The sequence below is a fragment of the Platalea leucorodia genome, assembly GCF_965183815.1.
Source record: "Platalea leucorodia genome assembly, chromosome: 6".
NCBI classification, from domain to species: Eukaryota; Metazoa; Chordata; class Aves; order Pelecaniformes; family Threskiornithidae; genus Platalea; species Platalea leucorodia.
The window spans coordinates 83,947,669-83,974,852 of NC_138828.1; the positions used below are offsets into that span (position 1 = coordinate 83,947,669).

Consider the following 27,184-nt stretch of genomic DNA (forward strand, 5'->3'; position numbering starts at 1 on the left):
CGAGAGAAGCCACCAGAAGCAGAACAGCAGGAGGAGAAAGATAAGGGACAGCTGAGGGACAGCAGAAATTAATCAAAGGCATTCAGAAGAGGGCTATTATCTGCCCACATCATCTCAATCAACACTGATCCTCCAGCGAGCTGTGCATGACAGCATCATTTGCTTGTTATGGCAGGCCAGTGCTGTCAGCAGCTTACTGCAAGTCATAAGGATTCAGCTCCAGCTCTGTCACAGGCTTCAGGCGATGCCTTGGGTAAATAATTTTCCATGCCTCATACCTGTTTGATTGCCCTGCTTCCTGGTATAGGAAACAGGGACAATATCCATCCTTATTATCACTCCCATAACATTGGGGAAGATATGCACATTAAACATCCATTAAACAAAGCAACCAGCCACCATGGAAGGATATAAACACATCGCTCCCTGAGACAAACCAAAATCAAATTAGTGGAAGCACTGGTACAGCAACACCTCGGACATAGCTCAAACAGAACCGTTCCAGTCAGGACACCCAGTGGTTTCAGGAGAGATTAACGACTGCTCTTTCACAAATATTTTTAGCTAGCTAGTCAAGTCACACCAGGATACTTGATACTGGAAACTTGATGCTGGAAACTGCTTAGCAAGAAACCCAAGACAGCAACCCAATAGCCATTTTAAAAGCATTGAGTATCCTTGATTGCAAAGCTGCACACTGCATCGTGGCAAGAACAGAAGCTGTTGTGCCAAAGAAGGGGGAATATGTTGAAACAGCCTCCCCCGACTTCAGGCAGGTCTCTTGGCTAAAGTCACACACTCTATCTGTGCAAAAAAGAGCTCTCAGCACTCATCAAGAAGGCCCAAAATGCAAGTTCTCCGATGGGTGGCTGCTCTGGAGACCACCTCCACTTAAAGACATTGCAAGAACCTTACGAGAAGGGGGTGTCCAAAAGTCATGTTGTCCTGGGCAGAGGTCTACCTGTGCTGTTGCCCTGGTCACTTGGGACAATTCCATCAGAAACACACTGTGATGGTGATCAAATAGTTCAAACCACATCAAGGAGCTTCTCCTTATTTATGCCTACCAAGTGCCATGCCAGATAGTGCCAGCAGTGTGCTCAGGTGGCCAAGAAGGCTAATGGCATCCTGGCCTGTATCAGGAATAGTGTGGCCAGCAGGACCAGGGAGGTGATCGTCCCCCCTGTACCGGGCACTGGTGAGGCTGCACCTCGAGTCCTGTGTTCAGTTTTGGGCCCCTCACTACAAGAAGGACATGGAGGTGCTGGAGCGTGGCCAGAGCAGGGCAGCAAAGGTGGTGAAGGGTCTGGAGCACAAATCTTATGAGGAGCAGCTGAGGGAGCTGGGGTTGTTTAGTCTGGAGAAGAGGAGGCTGAGGGGAGACCTCATCACTCTCTGCAACTGCCTGAAAGGAGGTTGTAGTGAGGTGGGGGTTGGTCTCTTCTCCGCAGTAACAAGCAATAGGACGAGCAGAAACAGCCTCAAGCTGCACCAGGGCAGGTTTAGGTTGGATATTAGGAAAAATTTCTTCCCCAAAAGGGCAGTCAGGCACTTGCACAGGCTGCCCAGGGCAGTGGTTGAGTCTCCATCCCTAGAGGTATTTAAAAGATGGGTAGACGTGGTGCTTGAGGACATGGTTTAGTGGTGGCCTTGGCAGTGCTAGGTTAAGGGCTGGACTTGATGATCTTAAGGGTCTTTTCCAACCTTAACGATTCTATAGCAACTTGCCCGAGACACAGATTGCCCTTCCAGCACTCCTGAAGGGGCACAAAAACCACAGGTTACCACCAGAGACAGGGACAACCTAGCAGGGAAACATCTCCTGACAAAGCTTCTGACCTGATCACGTTTCTGCTAGCAATTCCCCCTTCCCAGACACTTGGAGCCATCTCCTCTGTGACTCAGGTCCCACTTTCCTTCACATCTGAAGTGCAAAATTTCCACTCGTCCTCCCCGGAGACAAAAACTGGCCATAGTATCTTTTCTCAAGCCCTACTAAAGCATGCTAGCTCTCTGGTATTTGTTGCTCAACAGCACACTAAAATGATCAAGCATGAACTACAGGCAGAAAAACAGGAATCCTACAGCTCTGAAAAGGAAAAATAAAATAGAAGAGACACTTACGTGTTAGCAGTCTCCAACTATTTCTTATCAGAGGCAGATCCCTGCATTTGGGCTTAGAATTTGCACTTTAAGTGATTAAGTTCTTAGGTTACTTTCAGTCAAGTGTACACAACTCAGGGAACCTTGGCACTAGTATTAGATAATTTTCATTCCTGAGCACAGAATAGCTTATTTTAAATTTTATGACTTAATATCAAACAATGTTTAATTTTTTGTTGTTGTTGGGTTTGTTTTTGGTTTGTTTGTTTGTTTTTTTAACTTGGGGGAAGGTTTCTTCTACTGAGGCTATTACACATTTTCCTCCCCCTACTAATTCAGCCTGCTGAAATATCTTTTCAAGATTTGAGCTTAGAGGCCTAAAGCAAAGCAGAGTTAAAGAGCTCTCTGGGATTCCCTAAAAAGCCCCCAAGGCTTTGGTACACAGATTTAAGAACCCAAGTGGCAACCTTCAATGAAGCCTGCAATATATGCTTTACCAGGATCAGTGATGCTAGAAGTTTTCACGCAGCCAGCCAGCCCCTCCAACCGGCAGATGAGGCAAGAGTCAAAGACAATTTAAAGCACCACGAGCCGTGCCTCACAGCCCCAAAGACCGAGACTTCATGTGGTATTAAATATCCACCCATTTCCTCTCTGCATACTTTCTGTGTACTTTCATAGTCAGAGGTTTGTAGTAACACAGCCTACACGAGGGGGTTTGTTTTGCATTTTCACCTTATCATTATTGAATTACGGTCTTGAAAGCAAGCGTAAACTAAACGTTGTTTCCTAATTGTCCTCCTAGACTATGTGTTTCCAGGGAATTCACTCCTGCTGAACCTCGTGAAGGCATATCTGATTAGCTAGAATAAACAGGAAACCAAATCGCAGCAATGTCTATTGGGTGTTTCTGCTTTCGGCTCGAGAGGAGCTCAGCAGCCTGAATCTCTATGGTGTATGCTTGGATCCCTTTGCAGGCAGCTGCAGAAGAGAAAGTGATGAATTAACATGTCAAGGAATTGTCTGGGACAAAAAGCAGTGGAACAATCAGAATTACAGAGAAATTGTTTGGAGAATGAGCAGCACATGGCTTTTTACATTTAAATAAAACCAGAGGAATTCAAGGAAAAAGGCATTAATATGCCTTCTGTTTTGGCCAGTAAAAACCACCTCCCCACCCCCACAGAGCGTTTCAAGATCCTTTTCTCTGCTTCTAGATGACAAAAAAAAATAAATTGATCACACAGCATTCCTACTTACCTTCCTTGATGTGTGCAGTAACACGCAGCCAGCACTTTCATTTTCAGCTGGAATGGGGAAAAAATAAAATAAAATCAGAAAACTGTTACTATCACAGGTACCTGACAGGCAGCAGTAACTAAGCAGAAGGCTCAGAACGAGGTGAAGTATCACTCTCTTGGTGGAGGATGATCTCTAGGGAAAAGCAGAGATTCAATTTTTACAACATTTCCCATTTTGGAAGCGTAAACCAAGTGTAGAAGCAGCCTTTGGCATTATCTGATCACTTGGGGTTTGTGTCTTGCAGCTTTTGTTTGTTTGTTTGTTTGTTTTTTTTCCCCCTCCACATTCCTCATGTATTTTTACTTTTCACTTCTCCCCCCACCCCCCCGCCTCCCAAAAATACTAACTCCTAATCCTTTAGATAATCATTTAATCCAATGCATCGTTGTTTGATAGATTGGGGCTAAGATTGCATGAGTCACGCTCGTTTGGAAACCATTCTTGTCCTCATTAAAGAGTCAACAATAACACCCAGGCACTTCCAAGGAAGCGGGCTGAGAGAAATCGCACGCAGTGACTCGAAGATGAGCACATTAATGTCCTGTCAACTCACCACGCTGCCTCCATAAATCTAAGTGTAAAGCAACAGAGCGCTTGGGAAAGAAAACCACTGTTTAGAGACTATTAAATGTCACTTAATATGCAGCTGAGATACAGGGACAGGGGTAGCCGGGAAGTTCCCAGTTCAAACTTCCAGACACCAACATTTACATTTTCTTAGGGTATCTATGAAGCAAGTTTTTGGGTATAAGCTAAAAAACAAATAAACCCCAATTGTTTTTGCCACAAGCCCACTCCACGCTGCTTGCATCCAAGGCAGCTTCTCTGTAGCATCACTAGTACCACAGGTACTGTCCGTGTGTCCTTCTCCTTAAGTCCTCATCTTCACGCTCTCCAAAAAACCCACAAGACTGAGGTGCTACCAAAATTATACATGAAACACATGAACAGTTTGCATTCAAATGAGTGTAGTGACAGCATGGAAAAAACCTACTGAAGACCAAAAACTTTTCCAGAGGCTAAGCTGTGGAAAAGTACAGAGATGTAACACAGTTACAGCTATTCAGATGAGGTTTTTTTGTGTGCTTTCCAGATCTGGACTTCCAAATCCTAACCTACAAGAACCTCTACAATCCCATTTCACAGGCTGACCACACACACAGGCACCTTCAAGCCCAGCCCTGCTACTCTCCAAAAAATAAGCTGATGAGGATGCAAATTCACACACAAACACCAGAACTCCAAAATAGCAATTATTTTTTGCACACAGAAAGCTGCTTTAACCAAAACCGCCCCTGTTCAAACAGGAATTCAAGTCATGTCCATGGTGGGGTTAAAAGGCTGCAACTCAAACTGGGAGCGGAGCTGACTGCAGCAAAGAAGAGGGAAAGAATTGCCTTCATCTCCCACTAAACAGAATAAGATGGTTCAGAGGCTTTACTTACATCACCCAGCTTCTCCCAAAGTTCACTTGGATGCTGTACATATGATTAAAAGCATCACCTAACTAGACAAGTCTGCTGGTGCGACGGTCCCAATTATTACTGCTTTTGACACATCTTTTGGAAAACACAAGCTGTTTCATCTAAAAAATGCTATTTATTATTAAAAAGCAAGCACCCAAATAAACCAGAAACATCAAGCATTTTCCCCAGGCTCTTATATTTGTAATTCTCCGATGCTCACTTACTCAACTTACAGCCTAATTACACATGCAAAAGTATGCTGGATGATTTGGAAACCATAAATATTCATTGAGGAGAAAACATGTTTTGGTTTTTCTGCTCTTCCAAGAAGTAGTTCTAGAGAGACAAAAAAATACCCACAACCCTGAACAATAGCAAGCACATCCTGAAAAGAAGTATCTGCATATCTGCAGTCTGTCCTTACGGATCCATGCAAACGCAACAGAAATTCATGTTGTCCTTATCACGAAGCAACTCTTGGTTCTCCTTATCAGTTTCAAGCATGTATCAGTTTTCTCCACTGACAGCTCTCTCAGGTACTCATCCCAGATGAGCACTGAGTGCTGCTTTATCAACACAAGCAAAACCATCTAATTACATCTGTTAGACCAGGATCTTTCAAACTTCTCGAAGAAGCTGTTCTGAGTACAGAGGTGATGCTTTGGAAGGCCCAGAGCTTCATTCATCATTTCATCCAAGCAATGTGCCACTCAGACTTGATCCAGGGAAAAGAGACAGCTGGACATGGCCATCCCAGTTCCAGGCTGTTATCTTAAAGGCCCACTGGAGTGCTATGACATTACTGGGGGACAGCAGCAAATCCACCAGAACATGAAAAATGGGGGGGGAAATACACAGAGAGTTCCCAAGTGCTCTTCTGCCTGGCTTATAAACCACCCATTTACTTACTGCAGGGGAACCCGCTAGGCAATGTGGGATAAAGACCCTGCATGAGGTTGCCCATGACAGATCCATTGGGAGACAGCTTGGCTAAAGCCCAAGACCAACCACCACCAGCCTGCCACCCATCTTCTCCTCTTTCGTGGCACTGTCACTGCCTCCCTCCAGTTATGAAGGAGCTGAAAAGATGCAACACTCTTGAACCTTACACCTCCATGGAAGAGCCCTTCATGGGGACAAAATGGATACAGAAAACCACGGATTCACCCTCTACTGACAAGGACAAAACTATCCATCAATCACCAGTTATGTCTCACTACCAGGGGTAATAACTAGATTTCACACCTGAATGTCAGGATTAAGCATACTTAAACAGAAAGAAGAGGTCAGGGATATGTACAATTTTTATTTCTATTTTTGTGGTCCTCCTTGCTGGACAAAGCAGGCTGCAAAAGTCTATTTTAGGCAAGCTAGCTAGCTACAGGCGTTATTGTCTCTGTCCTCACACATAGTTAAAGGAGAGCTGCCAGGGGTGACCGACCTTATCTGTTAGGCTGTGCTCCAGGTTCTGCCCAGGGGAAAATCAAAAAGTCAGCAACTCATCTCTGACATCCCCTGGCAGCCACATCAAGGCGACACGCATATCCCGAATTTCTAGGATGCATGTACACAAGCACGCAGCATTACTGAATACGCTACAAGCGACGAACTGGGAGTTCGCTTCAGTTTTAGCAACGCTGATGCGTTGCCAACGTTAGACTTACACTTGTGGCCTCGTGGTGGTACATTCAGAGCCCTGCCAGGGCACTGTGGCACGTCTCCATTTTTTATTTCCCACTACTTGGAGAAGAACAGGACCCATCCAGCTTCTCGACATGAACAAGGAGATTTAATACTTGGAAGCGAAAAATGCAGCAGGAAATTTATTTGCTATGCTCCAAAGCGGTTTCATCCCAGCTGGCCTTTACATAACATCCCTGACAGCAACCAAGAGAAATGAAATCCCCTACTTGCTTCCCCTCCACCCCATTTCGATGATGACACCTTCTATGCAAAGACAACCCGAAAACAAACCCATGAAAGTCATATGCCAAAGTTTAAGGCCTTTCACCTTTTCCCTTAAGAGATCTCCTTTCACTTAAGATCCCCTTTCCATCCCTTCCCTTGTACAGGTCCCCGGTGCTGCCCTCAACACCTCAGAAGCCCTAAAAGTCTTTGGAACAAAGCCACCACTGGATGTCTGCAACATCTTAAGGCCATATTTTTCTTTGGAATAAAGGAGTGGAAATTGGAGAGCAGGAACTTTTTGGCTGTGCAGGTATCAGTGCACATTACTGTAGATCTACATGCACTCCCCAGTGCATCTGCACGGTAAATAGGCTAATAAATCAGAGCAGAATACTACATGAGCACTTCCATGGTTTTCTCAGAAAAATATCAAGGCTCTGGTGTAAGTGGAAGTACTTAAGGTTTGAGGGGTTTTGTTATTAAGAACTATTTTATCTGAGCTTTCTTCAGGGGTCTGAGCAAATCTAAGCTGCAACCACTTGTGTTGAACAACACTGCAAGCAGCAAAAACTGTTCCGCTTTTAGAATCTGTTGCCTTAAAAAAAGATAAAAATACACCAGCACATGGCATGACAGGAACCTGTTAGGAGCAGCAGAGATACCTCTAACTCATCACTGGCAGTGAGGGATTGCACAAGCAGGATCTCAAGGGAACCCTTTGCTTTGCTGTCCTGCCACGGCTGTGCTGAGTCTGGACTCATCCCCAACAGACTTGAGTAATCTCAGTTAAATATTGTTAGATAAATAATTGTGCCCCAACTATCCCACGTTCCCATGATAGGGCAGTGGGCTGAGCTGCAGCAGAAAGCCTAAAATCAGCTGGGTTCATCCCTCTTAGACCAACACCCAGGTTAAAGGCAGGTGGGAAGAGGCAACCAGCTGCAAGTTCCTGGAGCAGGCAGGGTGGGGAGGAAAACCTCACTTGAGTAATACTCAGCATGGACATCGCAACGGCTGAGCAGGTGGATATCACCTTGCACCCCTCTCTGGCCACCGCAGAGGAATTGGAAAGAGGTGGACAGCACAGACAGACTGACCAGGGCTCTTGTACAGAGCCACAGACAAGATAAGAGTGCTGAGCACTGTCACTTGTCACACCCTGCAACTTTAGACATGCACACACTACAAAAGCAAAACTTTTTTGTCAAAAAAGCTGCAATAGGTTTTGTCATTAAGTTTGTGGCAGGGGAAAAAGGTGCATTTTTCCACCCCAGCTGGAAGGACAGATTGCTCAAAACCCTGGGGAAGGCTGCCCTGAAGCAAACCCAAGGTGAAGCACCTAAAAGGGAGAACGCTGCCTTCATGCAGAGCCACTCGCACTACCCAACCCCCCCCACGCCTCCCTTGGCTTCATAAGCACCGCTTTGAAAACACCCTCGTCAGGAAATTCGGAGGGAGGCCATCTCCCCCTCCCCGCGACACAATCGGTGTATCCACTTTCCATCAGAGCATAGGAAGCTTCGGGAGCCCAACATCCCACGCTGACATCAAACTGCTAAAACAGGAGTTATCAGATGGAACGCGTGGGTCAGCATTGTGCCTCGAGACATAAAAAGGACCTCGGTATTAATGTGAGGAAATGTGACTATTGTGTGCAGAATGATACCCATTCAGGCCCAGACCACTTGTCTCTGGACGTTACTCTCTCTGGAATATCCTTGGCGCCAGCATCTAGCTTTTCTCCTCGTCCCCTTAAAGAAAAAAAAAAGTCATCTCGGCAGGGGCTGGGCCATCAGTTAGTGCACCGTGTTTTGCTCGTAGCAGCAGCGGTGGGCAGGCACGTGCGTGCCTCTGGAGCGGATTACAGGAAACTGTTGATTCTCCGTATCTAGGAATGATCAATTGTCCAGAGGGTGGAACAGGCTTTAATTTCTGATGAAGCGTAAATCGTGTTCCGTTATTTCCCCCACACACCCCGACAAAGCCACATCCTGCTTTCCGATTGGCTTTTTGCTGCCGTCAGGGTTTTGCCTTCTTCCCCCAAAAAACTGCTTCAGGCAGCTCTCTGCAGCTAAAACCACCAGTATGAGCATCGGCTGTAAGGAGCAATGCATACTGCAATAGTTGAGCAGCTACACCACCACAAATCCCTGATAAATTGTGCCCAAGTTTAGGAAAAAATCCTGTGCAAACCCCCCTATTGCAATCTGGGGAAAGGAGAAGGTGAATTGTTTTAAAACTCTAAGTTGCAAGAACGAGGTCCAAAGAATTGTTTTAAAACCCCAAACTACAAGAACAAGGTCCAAACAATGAAAATATTTGCCTGGCTGATTTAAGGGAGCTGCCAAGCAGGTAAGAACACTGTGACCGAGGGCAAGGCTGGGGCCCTGCGCACTTTGCAGACCCACTGCAACCAGTGAGGCTTGCATTGCCTGTCCACCAACTTTAAGGCTCAACCTAAACCAAATTGCTGTATTCGTTTGCAGGGATTTATTTCCAAGCATGCTGCAGATAAAGCAGCAAGTGGTTGAATCCCAGATAGCACTAAGACAGAAGAGTTAATACACTTCTGGCTAAGTGAGAGAGTAGGAAAGCAGTTGAAAAGCCATGTATGAGCCTCAAGGCGCTAGACAGCTAACCTGGTAGTGATGAGATAAGCAGGGCTTGTGGCACACTGGTCTGGAGAAGAAAGAGGTCCCCCCCACCGCACACCAAACTCACTGATGCTCCTCGTTCTCTGGCACAAATTCCCAGGGAACAGAGCATCCGGATGGATTTTCCACCTGCAGCACAGGAAAGGCAACATCCCTGCTCCTGTGGTGGGGGCTCCCTCTCCAACCTCCCTCAAGGGTGTCAGAGAAAAAGGACTTCATTTGGGACAGGAATGCAGTACTGACTCCTGCAAAAATACATGCAGCTGGGCGCAGACCTAACATTTTACTTGTACACATTTATTGTGACTTCAGAACAAGTCTCAGTCTCTGAAAACCCCCAAAACCTTCCCCTAAAAATGCAGATCCCAGGTCCAAAAGCATCCAGCTTCAGATGAAGACCCACCTTCCTGTTGAAGCTACTAACATTTGCTGAAAACAAGAGTCTTGCTGCCAAAACCTAAGCTGGAAGGATGAGAGACAGAAGAAAATAGAAAAAAGCTTTTCATCAGCTACCACAAGGAAGCAATAAAACACCCAGGAGAAAGGACCCAAGCCTAAGAAGCATTTTAGTACCTAGGCATCTGCACTGATTTGGGCTCAATATTCTATGCAACAGCAGCCAGTATGAATTAAAAATGAGACAGGCCATATCTTAAACCATAGATTTCTTCAAGCTATCCTGTTTTACACACATCTGTGCACGCAGCCCAGCATTTTACAACAATGGTTAATTGTCAGCGTTTTATGGGCCATGCTATGTTTTGTTGGCTCAACGTTTAATCCCACGCAGCAATCTTTTTAAAACAGAATTATAGTAAAGTGCATCCAATTATGCTCATAGCGAGCTGTACATCCATCATATAGAGATTAACAGCTCGACAGGATGATGGCAGAGCCGTCACTGCATCTGTAATTCCACTTACGTTGCCTGCCAGCACCCAGACCCTGGGGTACCAACTCATCCCCTCCCCAGATGGAATTTTTGGATCTTTTAGCCCTGCGTTAAGGCAGGCAGCAACCTCACAGCAGCTCGCCAGAAAAGGTCTCCAGCAGGAGAGAATTTGGACACCACATTCAGCCAAGAGACCAAACTGTGACAGCCAGAACATGCACACAGAGACTCACAGATATCACAGAGCAGCTATTTATCTTGTTTCAAGTCACCTTAGAGGTTTTTCCTGCTGGAGATTGAACAAATATTTAATGCAGCAAGTGCATCTGACACTAGGGAGCAAATCAACGCAGGCAGCTCTGGAGAGCCCTCTTTGCAGAAGATGGCCCATGGTCAGTCCCTCTCTGGCCAGGCCCCAACTACCCAAGCCCCAGCAAGTGTTGCAATGGGTTGCATGACACAAGAGGGCAATATCGAGCCCTCTGGCACAAGGAGGTCTTTCAGCTCAACAAAGGTTTCAACCCAGGTTGGAGAAAACAAGAAGATGGAATGGGGACAGAAAGATGTTACTCCCACACTTGCTTTTCCACTGTGTTTAGAGAGCACCAGAGGGTCTTGTAGGACCCTGGAGCTCTAGCTCCCTTGGGGGTTGGAAATGAGGTGTTTGGAGAGGGGATCTTGCATTGCCTGGACAAAACCTGCTTCCCTCCCCGCCCTTTCCTTTCAGCTTGTCTTGCTGGAGACAAGTGCTGCAAGTGCTCAGATCCACAGTCTTGTTCCAGGAACGCAAAGCCTGAATATAAAACAAAACACCCAGAGAGCAACAGCAATGCAAGGCCATTTCTGAAAAGCATCCCCTTGCAGAATTGAACAAGGAGCAATACTCCCAGATACACCTCAGCAAGGGCACAGTTAAACCTCATTTCTGGAAAGAGCTTCAAAAGCTTGTGAAGAGGGGTTTTCTTCCAGCAGTTCAGGCTACTTTCATTAGCAGAAGAGCTTAAAGGGCTCATCTCATCCACTTTCAGCCACCTGAGAAGCCAGCTCTCCAGGAGGATCAGCTATGCCCTCTGCAGCCCGAAACTGCTTTAGTATGTAGAAAATCAACTCTAGAAGATGCTTCAGCAAAAATCACTTCTGAGAAAGAGCTGACAGCTTAAATGACTCAAACACCTGGAGTCTGAGGAATCCCGTGCCTGATGCTCACAGAGAAGAACCTGGATTTTGGCTACCTGGACTGCTTTGATGCTGTCATGGAAAAAAAAGAAACAATACATCTCACTTCACAGCTGCCCTTACTGAAAGCCTGGACTTTAGTTCTGCCCAAAGCCCATTTTTAAAACCTCCATCCTTGCATTTGGAAAGGGGACTCCAGCACATGAGAAGTCCATTTTTCCTTAAAAATACTAAACATCAGCTGAAAAAGAATACAACTAATACCACCATCACAAACATTTCCCTCAAGCACTAATAAGGAAGCCTTTTTTGACCTGTTTTGAATAGAAAGGAAAACACTGCTAAAAAGCCCAGGAGGACACACAGGGAAAGTCAGCTTCTTCAGACACAGAAGAATCCACAGCACTTGCATTCCTCATCCCCGAACAATACACCCCACGGCATTAAGCCCAGACTTGTCATAGCAGAGTACAGTTCCCCTTAAATCTTTCAATTAAGATGGCATTTGTAAAATTGCAGGCTTGAAAATTGCTAGATATTATTCCTAAGTTGAAGTCACCACTCCGATTCAAAAAGTAGACTTCAAGAGAGTCAAGCAGAGGTCTGGGCCATGCCTATTCCGCACCACCATTTCCAATAATTGCTCATTATAGATCAACTGGTATTTGCTTGTAAACTAAAAATAACTTTGAGTAAACTTAAAGGGCTCTCCAACACTGTGACGCCAAGTATAATCCAGAGCCCTCACATTTAATCTTCAAAATAGTCAGTGCCCACACAGACAGGCTCCAGGCTGCTTCCAGCTGCCAGGAAAAAAAAAAAAAAAAAACAAAAAACAGGCTGCTGCCATGTCCCAGAGCTGCATTTTCCTAGGCACACAGTATGAAAGCCAGGTTTTGCTAGCCCTCCTCCTTCACCATTTAGCATGAGCATTACAGAGGATGTTAAAAAGGTGTTATGGAGGCAAAAGTAACCCCTAGAACAATCTAAGGATTTTATTCCTCAGCAGCAAGCATTTTAGATGTTTTCACAATTTGTGTTAACTAGGCTGTTTGGAAGTCCCCTTCACCTTGGTCCCCGTCTTGGGCAAAGTTTCTAAAGGATGCTACCTTGGCAGGGAGCACACAAAGAGCACGGTTTTGGGCAGACATGTCTATCTGCAACATGACTGCACAACCACCTCCTTTGTGGCCACTTGGCTTATGCAAGCCAACCCACCGCTCAAAGCTGACACCATGGCTGCCCAAGGGTGGAAGCCCCAGCGGTGCGTTTTGCTGGTGGGTTCACTCCCAGCACTACTGCCAGCAAACGCCGTCCTCCTCCCTGGCACAAAGCTGCCTTGTAGCAGGGCACAGATCCCACTAAAGCACATTTAGGGGAGCTTGACACTTGGGTCCTCACCTAGAGCAGGCAGTTTGTGTTTATAACCAGAGCATGACACACAACAGCACTTCCCTGTACTGTAGGCATAGCTGCAGGGGCCTGACCTCCATCAGAGGTGTCTAACAGGCTAGTTTTCTCCTCATTTTGGCTATCTGCCTCAACACAGTAGGTACAGGGATTGCTTGCCTCCTGCCAGGATGATTAAACCCAAAAGGCACATGTCCAACCCCCAAATGTCCCTCCACACTCTATCTTCCCTTACCGGTTGCTGTGGCAGGCAGCGATTGATCCAGGTGATCCACTGCTCCGACTCACCTCCAGCATTTCAATTACAATATGATAAAAAAGAAACAACCTCAAAAAACCTTGGGAAGCCCCAGAGCCACATTTGAGTTATCTACAGGGACCACATGCACCAAAAATCCCGATTTCTCACTAGAAACTGCTCTCATCCAGTGAGCAGGCCACAGCAGCGAGAGTAACAGCAAGGCCCCAGGCCCAAAATTGAGGTCTTGCTTAAAAAGGAAGAAAAAAAAGGAGTCAAAAAGCTTCATATGGATGGCTGAAGACCTGCTCAGCAGCCAGACTTTTATTGGGTTTCCTAAAAATATGAAAATACCGCTCCAGAGTTTTGCGGCGAGGCACGGCCACGTCCCGCAGCCCCGTTTCGGGGTCAGCACTCACCGGTGGCGTTCGGCGGCACCTCCAGGTTGACGTTGACGAAGAAGCGGATGCTGTCCCCCGAGACGATGGAGGAGTTCACCGCGTCGAAGAGCTCCTCGCCCCCCGTCTCCTCCTTGGCCTCGCAGCCATCGTCCGTGTCGCACTTGAGGTACCCTGCCAACGACATGGGGAGGGCGGTTAGCGGGGATGCGGGCATACCCACCGGTCATGGCCGCCGAGGGCCGCAGCGAGGCCTCAGCAGCGCCTGCGGCCTCGCGAGGGGCTTCTCTTACACCCTCACCTGGTGAGGGATGAAAATTATAAACAACCAGCTCTGGCACATTTCGGGTTGGCCCCAGGCGTGCGTCCAAAGGGCCTCTCTGGAGCCTGGCCGGGTGACAGCAGAGGCTTCACCCACCAGCCGGCTCACCAAGTCAATGGCGTGAGCAGCAAATCCAGGGGGTTATGCCTCACTCCTCTCAGATCAAAAACCCAAAAACCACAAAACAGGATGAAAACTCAGACTCGAAACCATAAAAACACCAAGCAGTGACCCAGAAGCAAGAGCTGCCCCAGCCCACCCTAAACCCAGCATGTTCATCAGCTCAAGTCACCAGCAGCACAGCTGTTTTGCTTGCAGTTCAGCAATTTGAAACTGAGGGAGAAAAAAAAAAAGAAAAAAGATGTTTCCAAGGAGACACCTGATATGGACGGACAGACCAACAGCTCCTCAGGCAGAGGAGCAGGTCACAGGAGGCAGCAGCACCGAGAAAGCAAAATAAGTTTCTTAATTACAGCGGACAACTCCTGAGCCTTTCACAACACTAATTAGACTTGAACCCAGCCTCATTCAACAGCAAGCTGGTTCACTGCAACGTTTTATTACGAAGCAGCTGGAGGACTCTTGTGGTGTGCTTGTGTATCATGTTTAATTAGGAGAATTAGGGACATTATAGAATGTCAATTTTTACATTACCAGGATTATTCAGCAGCTTCTACCCATCTTCTGACAAGTCTTTTATGCCTAATTTGAAGCGGGAGGGATATATTTCATTAGCTTGCTTCAGGGCACTACAGCAAAACGAAAAGGGTGAGCTCCAAGGCAGAGGCTTAAATGGAAACTAAAATATTGATGGCTTTTTTTAAAGCCTCATATAAGCAAACATAGAGGTGGCAGCAGCTGAAAGCAGCGCACGCGGTCTCGGAGGGATCTCGAGCCGACAGCTCGCCACCGCAGAAAACAAGCCCCGAGCAGGGAAGCCACAAACAGGAACCCGGCGACGCAGGACAGGGGCTGCAGCGCTTCCTGCCGCGGGCGACGTGCCGACGGGCGCTCGGCATCTCACCAGGAGGACTCAGAGGGTGCCAGGGGTTCAAGCCTTCAGGTAACTTCTGAGCCACAGGAAACCCGACAAAAACCTGAGATTAATCCCCCCTTCCAATCTCTGCCGCCTTCAGCAACTTGCTTGAGAGGAATAAATGTGACTTGGTCCTATCAGAACTGCACGGAAGGCTTCAAAAAGCATCCAGGTTGCTGCTGTCCCCATCCAGCCTGGAGAGAGCCTGCAAAACACACCAAGGATGCCATCCTCTGCTACTGCTGAAGCTTAGGCAGCTGTTTCCATCCCTGCATGATGCAAACTTGCCCAAAACGGCTAGAAAGACACGAGGCGAGGAAAGCAGAGGAAACACCTGAACACAGTGCCTGAAGTATCATGGCGCTATGGGCACGACCAAGTATGAAATATCTGCAGAAGGGCTGGCAGATGTGCCTGAATTGAGGGGCAGCCTGTGTCCTGGAGAGATGAAGAGCCAGGCAGGCTGCCTGCTGACATGGGAAGTACTGCAAAGCCCCATATGAGCATCCCGATCCCAAATGAAGTGCCAAAACCTGGGGTCTGGTTCCTCTGAAACACATGATGGGCACCATAACCTCTCCTGAGCAAAGGAGAGCTTGCCAGCCCTGGAAAGCAAAAATCAGCCTCAAATCCGTGATCCCGGCTTTTCTATCTCAGCCATCTCTAGGGTCACAGCCTCCGGGAAGTTGTCACAACAGGTCTGCGCTTCTCCATCCTTCCCACGGAGTGCGTCAGATGGGAGGTATGTGAGAGCAAGATGGTTCAAGCACACAGCTCAGAGAACACGGCTGAGTTTTTCCCCCACTGTCCTAATGCAATTAAGAGACAGATGGGTAAAAGCCAAGCAAGGAAGATTATTCACTTCCCAAGCCCACCGAAACTGGCTTGATAAGAGCACAACAGCAGTGGGCTCTGAAAGCAGAGAGGGCTGGAGACAGGAGAGAAGCAGCACAGAATCTGGAAGAAGGGCAAGGGTGGAGTAAGATCAGAGGGTTGGGCAGAGGTCAGCGAGGACTCTGGCAAGGGAAGCATCCTCTGTTCCTCCCTCTTTAGGGGAGGAAAGAGCAGAACAAAAGGCAGCCGAGCCTCGTGTCCCTTGGGCAAGGGACGGACAAAACACTCAGCTTGCAAATAAACCCAAACCTGGGCTGTACAGGAACTGCGCTCCCAGGCAGGTGTCTGCTTTGTCACTAAACCACCTCAAGGCTTCAAACCACTCCTGTTTTGAATCCTTTAGCCTATTAGTCTAGCAGGCATTTTAAAACATGAGCAGCTTATGCCTGTCAAATGCAGGGTCACTTTGAGGTGAGAAGATGAGCTGTGTGCGTGGCAGATGTACCTTCCTCTCTGAGCATGGCTCGATAGCTGCCTCCAGCCCTGGCAGCTGTTTTTCCCCCATCACCTGATGATTACTGAGTGCCACCCCCGCAAGCTTGAAGGGCAGCAGATGCCACAAGCGACAGCAGAAGCTGTTCTGAAAGTTTGATCGGTGTTTTACAGAAGTTCAGAGCAGGATCTGATACAGCCATTGCACAATTTGTGTAAATATCAATCAGGTTTCCATATGGGAGCACAGTCTCGGTAATGCTTTGTAGCCTGTGCTACAAGCAGTTGCTTCAGGGAGGCATGGGGTTAGATGCCTTTGCATACTGCCTCAAGTTGGCTGGGGAAGAGTTTAACATCTCCAAAACGGTGTCCCCACCATGTCTATCACTGCAGATTGCCACCTTCATATGAAGGCAGCATTTTCTGAAGTGCTATGAGCTACATGGCAGGGTGAGTCAGACCTCGGAGCAGAGAAGTGCCACTTCAGCCTGAAACATGGCCTAAAAGCACTAGAGAAAAGAGATTTTGCTGAGTAGGAGGCCAGAGCCAGAAACTGAGTTAAGGTTGGCTGAGATCAGTGCAACCCTCCTGTACCTTGGAGAACATCTTTTGTGGTCGGGATGATCCCCCTCCTGCAGGACTCATCTCATAGCAAAGAAATGGAAAAGGCACGCAAAGCGCAGAGGCCAAGGACAGCAGGCACCATCCTTCAGTGCTGCAGGAACAAAATCAGCTCCTCACCCTGTGCAGCCATGAGCAGCAGCTGCCTTGACCCTAAGTCCTTCTGTACCTCAGCCCATCAGATGCAACGTGAAAATAAGCCATCCCCCCATTTTATGCAGGTGCTGGGAAGAAAAAAAAAATGCAGTTTCTCTAGCCATTCCCCTTTAAAGCATCACTCCTTCCCCTGTAATTCATCCCTGGCCAAGGCCTGCCTTGCTCCAATATCTCAATATCCATCCCCAGCCTTCTCTCCTTACTCCCACATCTTCTCAGACCCACTTCATCTCCCCAGTCCTGCTGCTATCAACCCTCTGACAACTCTGAGAAGGTGCTTGCCCTGCAGCTATTTTGCTTTCGAGATGAGTTTTAAGAGCGCAGGGCTCTGTCGGGAAGAGCAGCGAATTGAGCTGCAGCAATTGGAGGTGGCATTGCTTCTCCCTCCACTGGCAGCTGCACCTGGGGTAATAAAATCAGCAGAGTAGTAGTTAGTAGGAAGTACAACTTCAGCCACATCATATACATTCCCTAGAAAAGCTTAATTGCTCCATGGGAGCAGCACTCACAGCCTAGGGGCTGCAGACTCCTCCAAGAAAGCAGAAATCTTAATCATCAAACTCGGTTTCCTGGGAGAAAAGCAGCTATATTACTAACGACATCATCTCACATCCCAGGTTATGAGACTTATGCCAGAGACAGCCCCAGCATAGCCTCTCCATATGCCTCAGAGGAGACAAAGCCAATCGCGGTATTTTAATCAACACCTGCATCTGCAAGCATGCACACTAACCAGGAGGTTAGCAGTGCAAATGCATCTATCCATACTTTGCTGCAAACTCAATTTAGCATGGCAAGCCAGACACAACATCTAAAAAGGAGGTTTTGGGGGAGATTGGGCATTTTTCCTTTTGGCACTACCCAGATGTTGCACAATTCTGGGCATGTGTGCACTATACAAATTTTTTGTTTAGGCAGGTATATTGCTGCTACTGTTTTAGCAGAAGTTACATGGGTAAGGAACCTATCCATGTAGCTAGATTAGCGGGGCAAAATAGGAAAGCTAAGATCAAAACTTGTCAGAAATTATCAATCTCTGACAAGTCTCTGCAAAAAATGCTGGCTTTATTTCTGAAGGACCACATATGCTACATCAACACCCTGAATACTCAACACAGTTTTCTAGAAACCACTGATTTTTACCCTCAACTTCCAAGGCAGCCTACACTACAAGTCTAGAAAAGCCTTCTCACTGATAGCGCCTGTTTGCACAGCAATGCCTATTCCCTCAGGCAAATCCAAGCCCCAGCTTCCAGAATCATGGGGTGGCATTTGCTCTTCTTCAGAAATGGTAGTTGCCTCCTCCCACAAAATCTCTTCAGAAAGCTGAAGTTACATTAAAAGGGTTCTTTTGAGCTCCTATGATTGGCAATTCAACATGATCAGCTAGCCATGTTAAAAGCCATCTCGGAATTTCTCAAATGAGTTTTTAGGCACAGAAGGCAGCCCATTGCAGGACAGCCCTTTTTACTGGTTTTGCAAAACAGCGCTTGCGGTCACCTCGCCAGAACACAGGAGCAACGGTATGCACTGTGTTCCTCCTGGATTCAGCAGCCTCAGACATCCCACCCTGGGAAAAACAAAGGGTTTCCTTATAACATCACTGTTTTACATATTTTTGTCACTGATCCTGATCCATTCAGGACTGAAATCCAGCAGTTGGCCCCACTCTCCGCATTTCAAGCCATAAACCTCACACAGCCAAATAGCCAGGCTCTGCTGCAGTCAGACAGTCAAGTGCAGAAGTTTGCAAGTTCTTGTTCTGGAAAAGCCCAAGAGCTCTTTGCATCTACTTTCTCAGACTAATTACAGGTCAAGTACAGAAGGACAATAGAAGTGATAATAATATATATTCAATAGCTTTTAAAGATTAGGGGGCATCGACCGGGACATGGACATTACTCTAAAATCACGTCTGGTTCTTTGAGCATCCCAGCGCTCAGCTGTAACACAGTGTTAAGGAACTCAAGAGAGAATTAAGCCTGGTATCTACCTAAAAAGTAGTCATGATACTGGCATTAAGTTAAAAAACAAAAAGTCAGCTTCATCCGATTTTTCCACTCCTGCGGATTTTCAACTTGCTCTAACCAGCAATAGACACTAATTTTCAAGAAAGGCATGAGGTTTTAATTAACCTGAGCTAAAGTGATCAGCCTGAGCTTTAAGCTATCAGAGGGCTTGCTTTGTTCCGAGTACTGCAGGCTTCCAGATTCACTGCGTCACTGAGAAAATACCCAAATTCCCAACATTAGGTGCAAAAGGAAACTCCGTTAATAACGGAGCCTCCACCTCCATTTTGACCTTTACACTCTGCACAAAAACACGGACTCACATTGCCTCCAAAGGTTAGATAACCTTACAGCTAGTTAATACTGGCAGGGATAAAGCAATCCAAGGATTCAGGAGAGACTGGGAAGAACTTTTGTACAAGGTGTTATCAGTTCTCCAATCTGCACGGTATTCTAGAAAAAAAATGGTTTAAACAGCATCCTGCGCTCACACACGCTACCCAAAGCAAGCTTCTGGTCACACCTCATATGTCGCTTTCGGCATAATCACCGACTTATCAAAATAGCTCTCCTTTTTCAGACCAAAAAAAGAGAGCAATCGTATGGATAGAACAGCATCTTTTACTTAAATATTTGCCTAAATTCTACATGTTCCTGCTGAGGTTACACTTCAAAGTTAGGGGGTTACTTATTGTTTTGTATCACAAGAGTCTGAAAAGCAGTCATGAAAAATTCCTTCCTTCCTAAGAAATTACTCCATTTCACAGACAAGAACAATTGCAGTGCTGTAGCCACAGAGCAATACCCTCCGAAGGCTGCTATCAAGTCATATTTTACAAAGCTGTCTCCCACAAAATTAAAAATTTAAGCCATGCTGATTAAATAAAGCAGTTCTGCATACAGCTGGATGCTTGCTAGAATTCTAAACTTTTCCTTTGGTTCACAGTTCAGAGATTCCCTGGCAAGGCTCGCTATTTTTGTCCTAAGGAGATTTACCCATTGTGCAGCAGGCAGCCTCATGGACAGGATTTATGCCAGCCCAGGAGAAGACAACTGGGGGGGTAGGGTTGTCCACAGACTGCATTGTTGGACTGCTGAGGGTTTGCTGCTGATGGCTAATTGGGAAGAGAGGTCCAGAGCTTGCCTCCCATGCTTTTGTTAGAAGATCCCCTTTATTAAGCCAAACATTATAGGTTGGCACAGGTAGACTAATGACTTCTCTGGGTCATCTAGACAGGATTTAGAGAAGCATGCTCCAATCCCATCCAATCCCAGCCCCTCCACGAGTAGCTTGAGGGGCAGAAGAGCTGGGCAAGGGTTGGGTGATGCTTCTTGGCTCTTAAAGCAGTCACTGGAAGCTCATCAGATATGGGTTTGTGGCCTTTTGGAGTAACGGCCACCTGCTATGGAGATGTCAATCCATTACCTAAAGCTTTCAGAGGGCTTCAAGACCACAGATGAAACCACAACCTCCTCTTGTAAAACAAAAAAAGTAGAAAGGGTCTAGCAGGTGAATCACCAAGACCAGACCTGCATCCTCTAAGTAACAGATCCCTCCGCTACTGGCCAGCCATAACTTCAGTCGCATGTTTCCAACCCTACTTCGAGTCACTCTTTTGTCATGAAGAGCCAGATGGAAACACAAAGTTTCCCCTGCCACTTCAGTAATAATTCATAACAGAAGTGAAAGAACTGATCTGCTACAAAAAACCACCCAGGCACTTTTGAATTAATTCCAGTATTGTATTTTGCAGCCAGATTTCTAGGAAATGTTGTGAATAATCCAAGTAATTCAGCGGGGCTTTGTTTTTATTTTTTGTTTTGTTTTTACAAAACACAGCAGCACATGAAATTTCAGTTCTGTACCAGAACCCACAGAAATCAGAAGTGTTCGTTTTATTATAGGCCTCCTGATAGACAGTTCTCATAAATAAAAATCTGCAAGAGACCTGCAAGCTACCCCCTGGGGCTCTCCATAGGTAGCAGTAGTGCATCTCCTGCTGGTAAACCGAGCATCTCATCAGGGGAAGCCTATTGCAAGAGGATTTGTTTCACAAAGACATTCAGATTAATCTCCTCATTTGGCAAACAATTCCAAGACAGATAAAGACAAATTTCAAAGAGAAAACCCCCCACACCACACATACCAAACTGAAAAAACAAAAACAAGCAGATAAAATATATCCAAACATCCCAAGCCAGACCAGGGCCTTGGGGCCCTTCAACACAACTGCAATTTATTGTGCCAGCAAAACCAATTAATAAGTCAGAGGAGACCAAGCAGTGAGGGATTTGCTCTGGAAGACAAACGTTTATGCTGCAATATCTGTTGAGCCAGCTTTAAAACAACACAACAATTCAGATATCCCCAGTGCTATAGCGGGGCTCCTTCCTTTGGATTTTGCAAGAGGAACTAGAAAGCCTCTGGTTTTGTGTCTCATCAGGGAAAGTTCTTGGGTCAATTGAAAAGCTCATTATACACTGGCAGAATTTAATCACTTGTAGTGAATACCAATGCCTTTAGAGCTAATCCACTTGTAGCAGGCACTGGATACTCCCCCACCACCACCGAGGAGGGTGCAGGAGGCTGGCAGCCAAGAGACAACGTGAGGCTTGATGAGTAGTTACTCTGAACATTCATTGCCAAGCTGCATTTCATCTGGACTCCCAATTATCTTCAGGTTTGGACTGGGTCTACACAATCATCTCAGTCACTTAAATTTGCCAGGAAGAAAACTCCTTTGGCAAAACCACCTTGCTGAAGATTCAAGTGACTTAAACACACAGCCTGCTCACAGGGTGGGTAGGGGGACACCAAGTATTACTGGGCCATGCCAGGTTTTCTTCATTTGCTTGTGCAAGAGGCTTCTTCCACAGACTCAAAAGAATGAGTGAAAACATGGATTTTCATCAGCAAGATACATCAGAGGACAACTAATAAAACTGACAATACACACAGGCTGAAAACAGAACATGGTCAACAGGTGCCATCGTACCTGCTACCACCACACTCTCCATCAGAAACTTCTAACCAGGCAGGCACAAACTTTATTGCCTTGTTTTTCCTCTTAATGTTGCCTCTACAGAGCAAGCTACTGAACAGATTTTTTTCTCCCCCCAGTCACATTGCAGGCGTTTACCTTCTGCAAAGCACTAAAGGCCACAAAAGCGGTTTTCAGTCAAATTCTTCCAGCAATAAGGGAAACCCAAGTATGCTGGAAACTGGAACTTGTAGCTAAAGACATGGCCTCCTTTGATTAACTTTCCAGATTTTTTAGCCAGTTAAGAAGTTATCAAATAGGTTGGTACATGTTTGGGACCATAACAACCCCCTGAGCTTCCAGAATAGTTGTACATCCATTCACCAGAAAATCTTTCCTGGGCTTTCCTCAGCGCCTCAGTAATTAACAGAGCTACTAATTATTAAATACTTCAGTAAGTTTTTTTATGAACAGTAAATATCCAGGAGATTCTTACAAAGCACTGCTTTGGTGCTGCAGCCAAGATTACCCTCCCTACAACTGCTTAAACTAAAACTGGAGTCTCAGCTTTTAAGTTTTAACATTGCTGCTGTGGAGAACACAACAAGGGTAAGAAAAAAGTTAACTGGCAAAGACAGACACAGTCTCTGAACACAACCTCAGATATGGTCAGAAACAAAAACATCCTAATTATTAAGGATACAGAAAACCATACGTATATGCAACATCTCAGGAGGAGATAAGGAAAGAGCTCGACTGTGCAAAGAGCAATAGTATCAAAAGATGTTTCTCTAACTGAGAAAAGCAAAAAGTGTAAGAGCTAAGGGAATCAAAGGAAGAGGTTTATTTTTTTTTTCTTTGCCCCCCAAACACACAGCTTAGGGGATTAGTTTTTTATTTTAAAGGTGGGGCAAGAGCATCTCTCGGTCTCCATAACAAACTGGCAGATCCAAACAAGTGGTGCCAAGAAACAGCTTAATGGTTACGTAGCTCCATTTCAAAACAAGCAATTTTGAAACTATGTGAAAAGGTGACTTCTTTCTCTGTGGTTTCCTCTAGCCCTGATTAAGGTTTTGGGTAAGTCCTCAAGATTCTGAGTGCATGAAGTTTCTGTACAGAGAGAGCCAGAGCGCTGCCTCGCAGAGGGATGCGAATATTCACACTGGCAATCCCCAAGACGCACGGTCCATATATTCTGCACAGAAACACACAAGCCCTCAGTTAAATCCGGCAGTAGAAGGTGACTCATCACTCAACAGCAACCGAACATTTACAAAAGGTCAGTTTGTAATGAGGAACAAGAACGACAGCAGATTTGAGTGTGAAATAACCAAGAAATCCCCTGTATTTTCAATCACAATTAATACAGCATTCAATACTGCATGCGAGCTGAAGAAGAACTTGCAAGCAATCTTCCCTCCTTCCCCCAAACCATGCAGAAGCATAACAGGCAAGAAGCACACACAGCTTCATGAAGTCCTTAATGGCAGCTCTAAGGTGCTCCTTAAGACAAAGGGGGAAGCCGAGTAACAACACAAATAGGGCAGAAATAAACGCTCGCTGCTATGGCACCACATTGCCAAAAAGCATCTCTCATAGGAGAGCTTTGCACAGGGGATGCCACAACTACAAACACGTGCTCTAAAAACATCTAGAGAGCTGCCTTTTTTTTGTTTGGACAGTTCGAGGAAGACAAGACATTGAGTCCTGGCAGGGGGCATGTGGAACCTTTCCACACAAGATGCTAGGACAGCCAGCTGCGCTTGTGTTCCCTGTGGCAGGAGGGCTTGGGATGAAATAGGTGGCTCCAGAAGACAGCCGCCTTCGTGCTTTGTCCAAATCACATAGCAGCATTTCTCACCAAGCCCTTACTGCTCTCAGCCAGAAGCTGGAGGCTGTCTTCTTCTCCAGGTCCCAACCTGGACCACCCTCTTACATTCCCAGTCCTCAAGAAAGCACCAACCACATCCCAAGGGGCCACAAGCAAGCCAGGTAAGGTAGGAACAGGGCTACCCGGACCTCATGCCCCACATGACCTCGAAAAACCTGCAAATACCAAAGAAATAACACCTCCCTGAGATCAGGCGTAATTTCTGCCCTTCTGCAACTCAGTCCAGCCTTCAGAAAAGCCTCTTACTAGAGAAGAGAGTACTTCCTTCCAGTTTCATCCTTTTACTCCTAGAAATTAGCTCCATATAACCCTTTCAGAGAAGGCAGGAAAGCCAATGCCAAAGCAAGCACTGTCAATAGCAATGCTGGATCTACTGCAGCTGGCAGACGTTCAGCTTCCCCTTCCCAGATGTTAACTTAAGACTTGGCCCCCTGGAAAAAGAAAGATGAGCCTTGTGACAGCTACAAGCATCTACAGGCCTAAATGACTGGAGCATTTTAGCGTTCTGCTCTCACCATTTTGAAGTCCTGAATACTCCAAGCGCTGCACCTTCAAGGGCAAAAAGCCCCAGGCCCTTAGAGACTACACCTCAAGACCTGGCTGGTCTCGAGTTGAACTCTCAAGATGATCTTTCCCTACCAACCCCCACACATGCTATTTTTCCAAAACCAGTAGAGGAGTTGGGACTTCAAGTTTGGTTGTGCAATACTTTGGCCCTTTATCAGTACAGTATCTCCGAGAGCTCAGCCACCTTTGTTGAGGAAGATGATACAAGTTTCCAAACGCCACAACTTAATCTTGCTTCAAAGAAAAATCTTAGAGAGCACTTTGCACTAAGAGATGCATTTACCAGAGCCATCCCACATTTGTCTGATGCTCTTGGCAGGATGTTTCCAAAGGGATCTGACACCTACACATGATCTCCACTCCAGAAAAGATGACAAGCAAATACACCTGCCAGCCCGCATTACACGAAAACATCATGGAAGAGCTTGAAAAACAAGGAGCCACCCAGAATAGTCACTGATGACAACGTGAAGATGATTATTTACTGCTTTGAATATCTAGAACATCTACAGGATTTAAAAATGCAGAGTCTGCTTCCAGTACGAGATTACACAACCACCATGCAAGACTGCCTTTACATGCTGCTTAGGCTAAATAGATTTTTGTATCATCACCTGTTTCACATTCTCAGCTAACCCTGTAGCACAGCTCTCCCTCCAATAAGGCAACACTATGCAGAAAAAAGTCAAATAATACTTGCCGCTCTCTTCAAAGAAGTATCCATTTCTTGACATCGCTGCTGGTGGAGACTCTAAAAAAAACAGAAAAAATAAAGGAAACATAAGAACCATCGAGATGCTGAATGTCTTCACCTTACTGCTAAACTTGCTGTAAGCCTGGATTACAGCAGAAAGACAGCCCCAAAATACTGCAGGCATCAGATTTTCCCTAATGTGGCAACTTTAACCTTTTGTTTATTGACTTTAGCATTTACCAGAATATCCTATACAGTCACAGTCACTGCTTGGAAAAAGTTAAGCAGTTTCAGACATCCTGGGCTGGGACCACACAACAGCAAGACTAAAGGATCAGGACAAGCCTGATCATCTCAGTGACCTATCAAACCTGAACAAGTGCATCCAAAAATAACCCAAGCTAAGCATCTGCGAGGCTTTTATAAAAAAAAAATACAAGCCACAGTGAAGTCCAGGTTGTATCTTATGCTCAGACAAAAAGAACCAGTTCATTTTAGAAGAAAACAACTCAATTTAGATGAGAACAGGATTTCACATCCTATTCTTCTGCTCCTAATCGTTAGTATATCCCAAGACAGTGCTTGGCACTTAAAGATAAGCACCAGAACGCTGTAGCCTTCCTTGGCCTGCTTCCTGAGCAGGGGTCCTGCAGCAAACACCATCTGCACCAGCGGGGTCTCACGAGGAAGCCACAAATGGGAAATGACGCTGACCCAGAGCGAACCCACAAACACAGCGGCACCGGGACCGAATCCCCATGATTCATTATGGAACATACTTTATTTGTCAGCGAGTCATTTCTGCAATTAACTGCTGGCAAATTGGGTATTTACCATGCAAAGAGATGTTCAAACAGCATAGGAGCACCTGCTTTCAGGTGGGATCAAAGTCTGGTACCCAAGCCCAGCCTGGCTGTTTTTAATACTAACATTATTTGACAGTTCAGACTGCGTGGGCTAGAAGCACCAGCTTTTCTGTACAGGTGCATGCCCCATTTTACAGTGAGCTAACACAGCTCTATTTCAAGCCTTGAGCAAGAGTCACCCAAGCAGTCCCTTAGAAAGCTGCTACTAGATGCTGCCGCTTTATATGCTTCTTCCCAGCCAAAATGCAATCAGAAAAGAGGAATAGATTTGCTCTGTCTTTCCCCACTCCATTAGGCTAATCAAACATTACCTACGCAAGCCTGGGATGAATTTGGGCCAACAAGGAAAGAGGTTTTGCCTGCTTTATTGTTCTACAGATTAGGCTTCCTGCTTTTCGTTTGAGGTACGAGACTGTTTCCCAAAGACCCTTTTGCTACGCCATAACTTTTGGCTTACAGGGTAAGTGCTGCCTTTTTTTTTTTTTTTTCTTCCCCTTTTACAGTGTGGCACGTTTTAAAGCATCATAATTCATCCTGGTCCACTGGGAGCCTTTGTACGCCAGACGGATACAAGTCACATCACTGACGGCAGCACCTTCCAGCCCTGACACTTGTCACAGCCCAACGTGGCTCAGACCTTTCAGCGCAGACAGCATTTGGCTGCACAGGTTCCTGGAGCAACACCCTGATGACCATTAAAAAAACCCACATAAACCCGAGGGCAATTCAAGTGTCTGGTCCAAGAGAGAAACACAATGTTCCAGTTTCATCCCAGAACAATGGGTTGGAGGAACAAACGCACCATGGCCAAGGGGCACCCATTACACGAGTCAATTGTTTCCCTCCACCTGGAAGGGAAGGAGAAGATCCATCCAGACTGATTAGCATGCTAACGATCAAAGGAAAATTTTTTAAAGAGACTCTTATTGTGTAATGATTGCATTTACGTATTTCAAAGAAACAAACAAAGTACGCCTCGGCAGATGGATTACCCAAGGAACTGACATTCCCACCAGGACGGTATATCGATTTCTCATTTCTGTTGTGGCTTCTGAGGGAACCTGAAGCAACACGTTCGTCCTTCACGAGGCAAAATGAGACACCGTTTGCTTTTTCTTTAACCGAACACACCTATTTCTATGGTTGATAATACCCATGAGCAGGAATT

At 46.1% G+C, this 27,184-nt stretch overlaps 1 protein-coding gene across 2 annotated transcripts in view; it reads right to left on the bottom strand.

The window, feature by feature from the left end:
• The window catches only part of SLC4A11 (solute carrier family 4 member 11), a gene marked incomplete at its 5' end in the record, with an annotated part of 101,778 nt that overhangs the window by 59,274 nt on the left and 15,320 nt on the right, over positions 1-27,184 (bottom strand). For both annotated transcript variants that reach the window (XM_082315274.1, XM_082315273.1), the window contains 3 exons: positions 3,364-3,410; positions 13,569-13,721; positions 25,157-25,207. In XM_082315274.1, the coding sequence (XP_082171400.1) occupies positions 3,364-3,410; positions 13,569-13,721; positions 25,157-25,207 (251 nt within the window). The remainder of the gene's footprint in view (positions 1-3,363; positions 3,411-13,568; positions 13,722-25,156; positions 25,208-27,184) is intronic.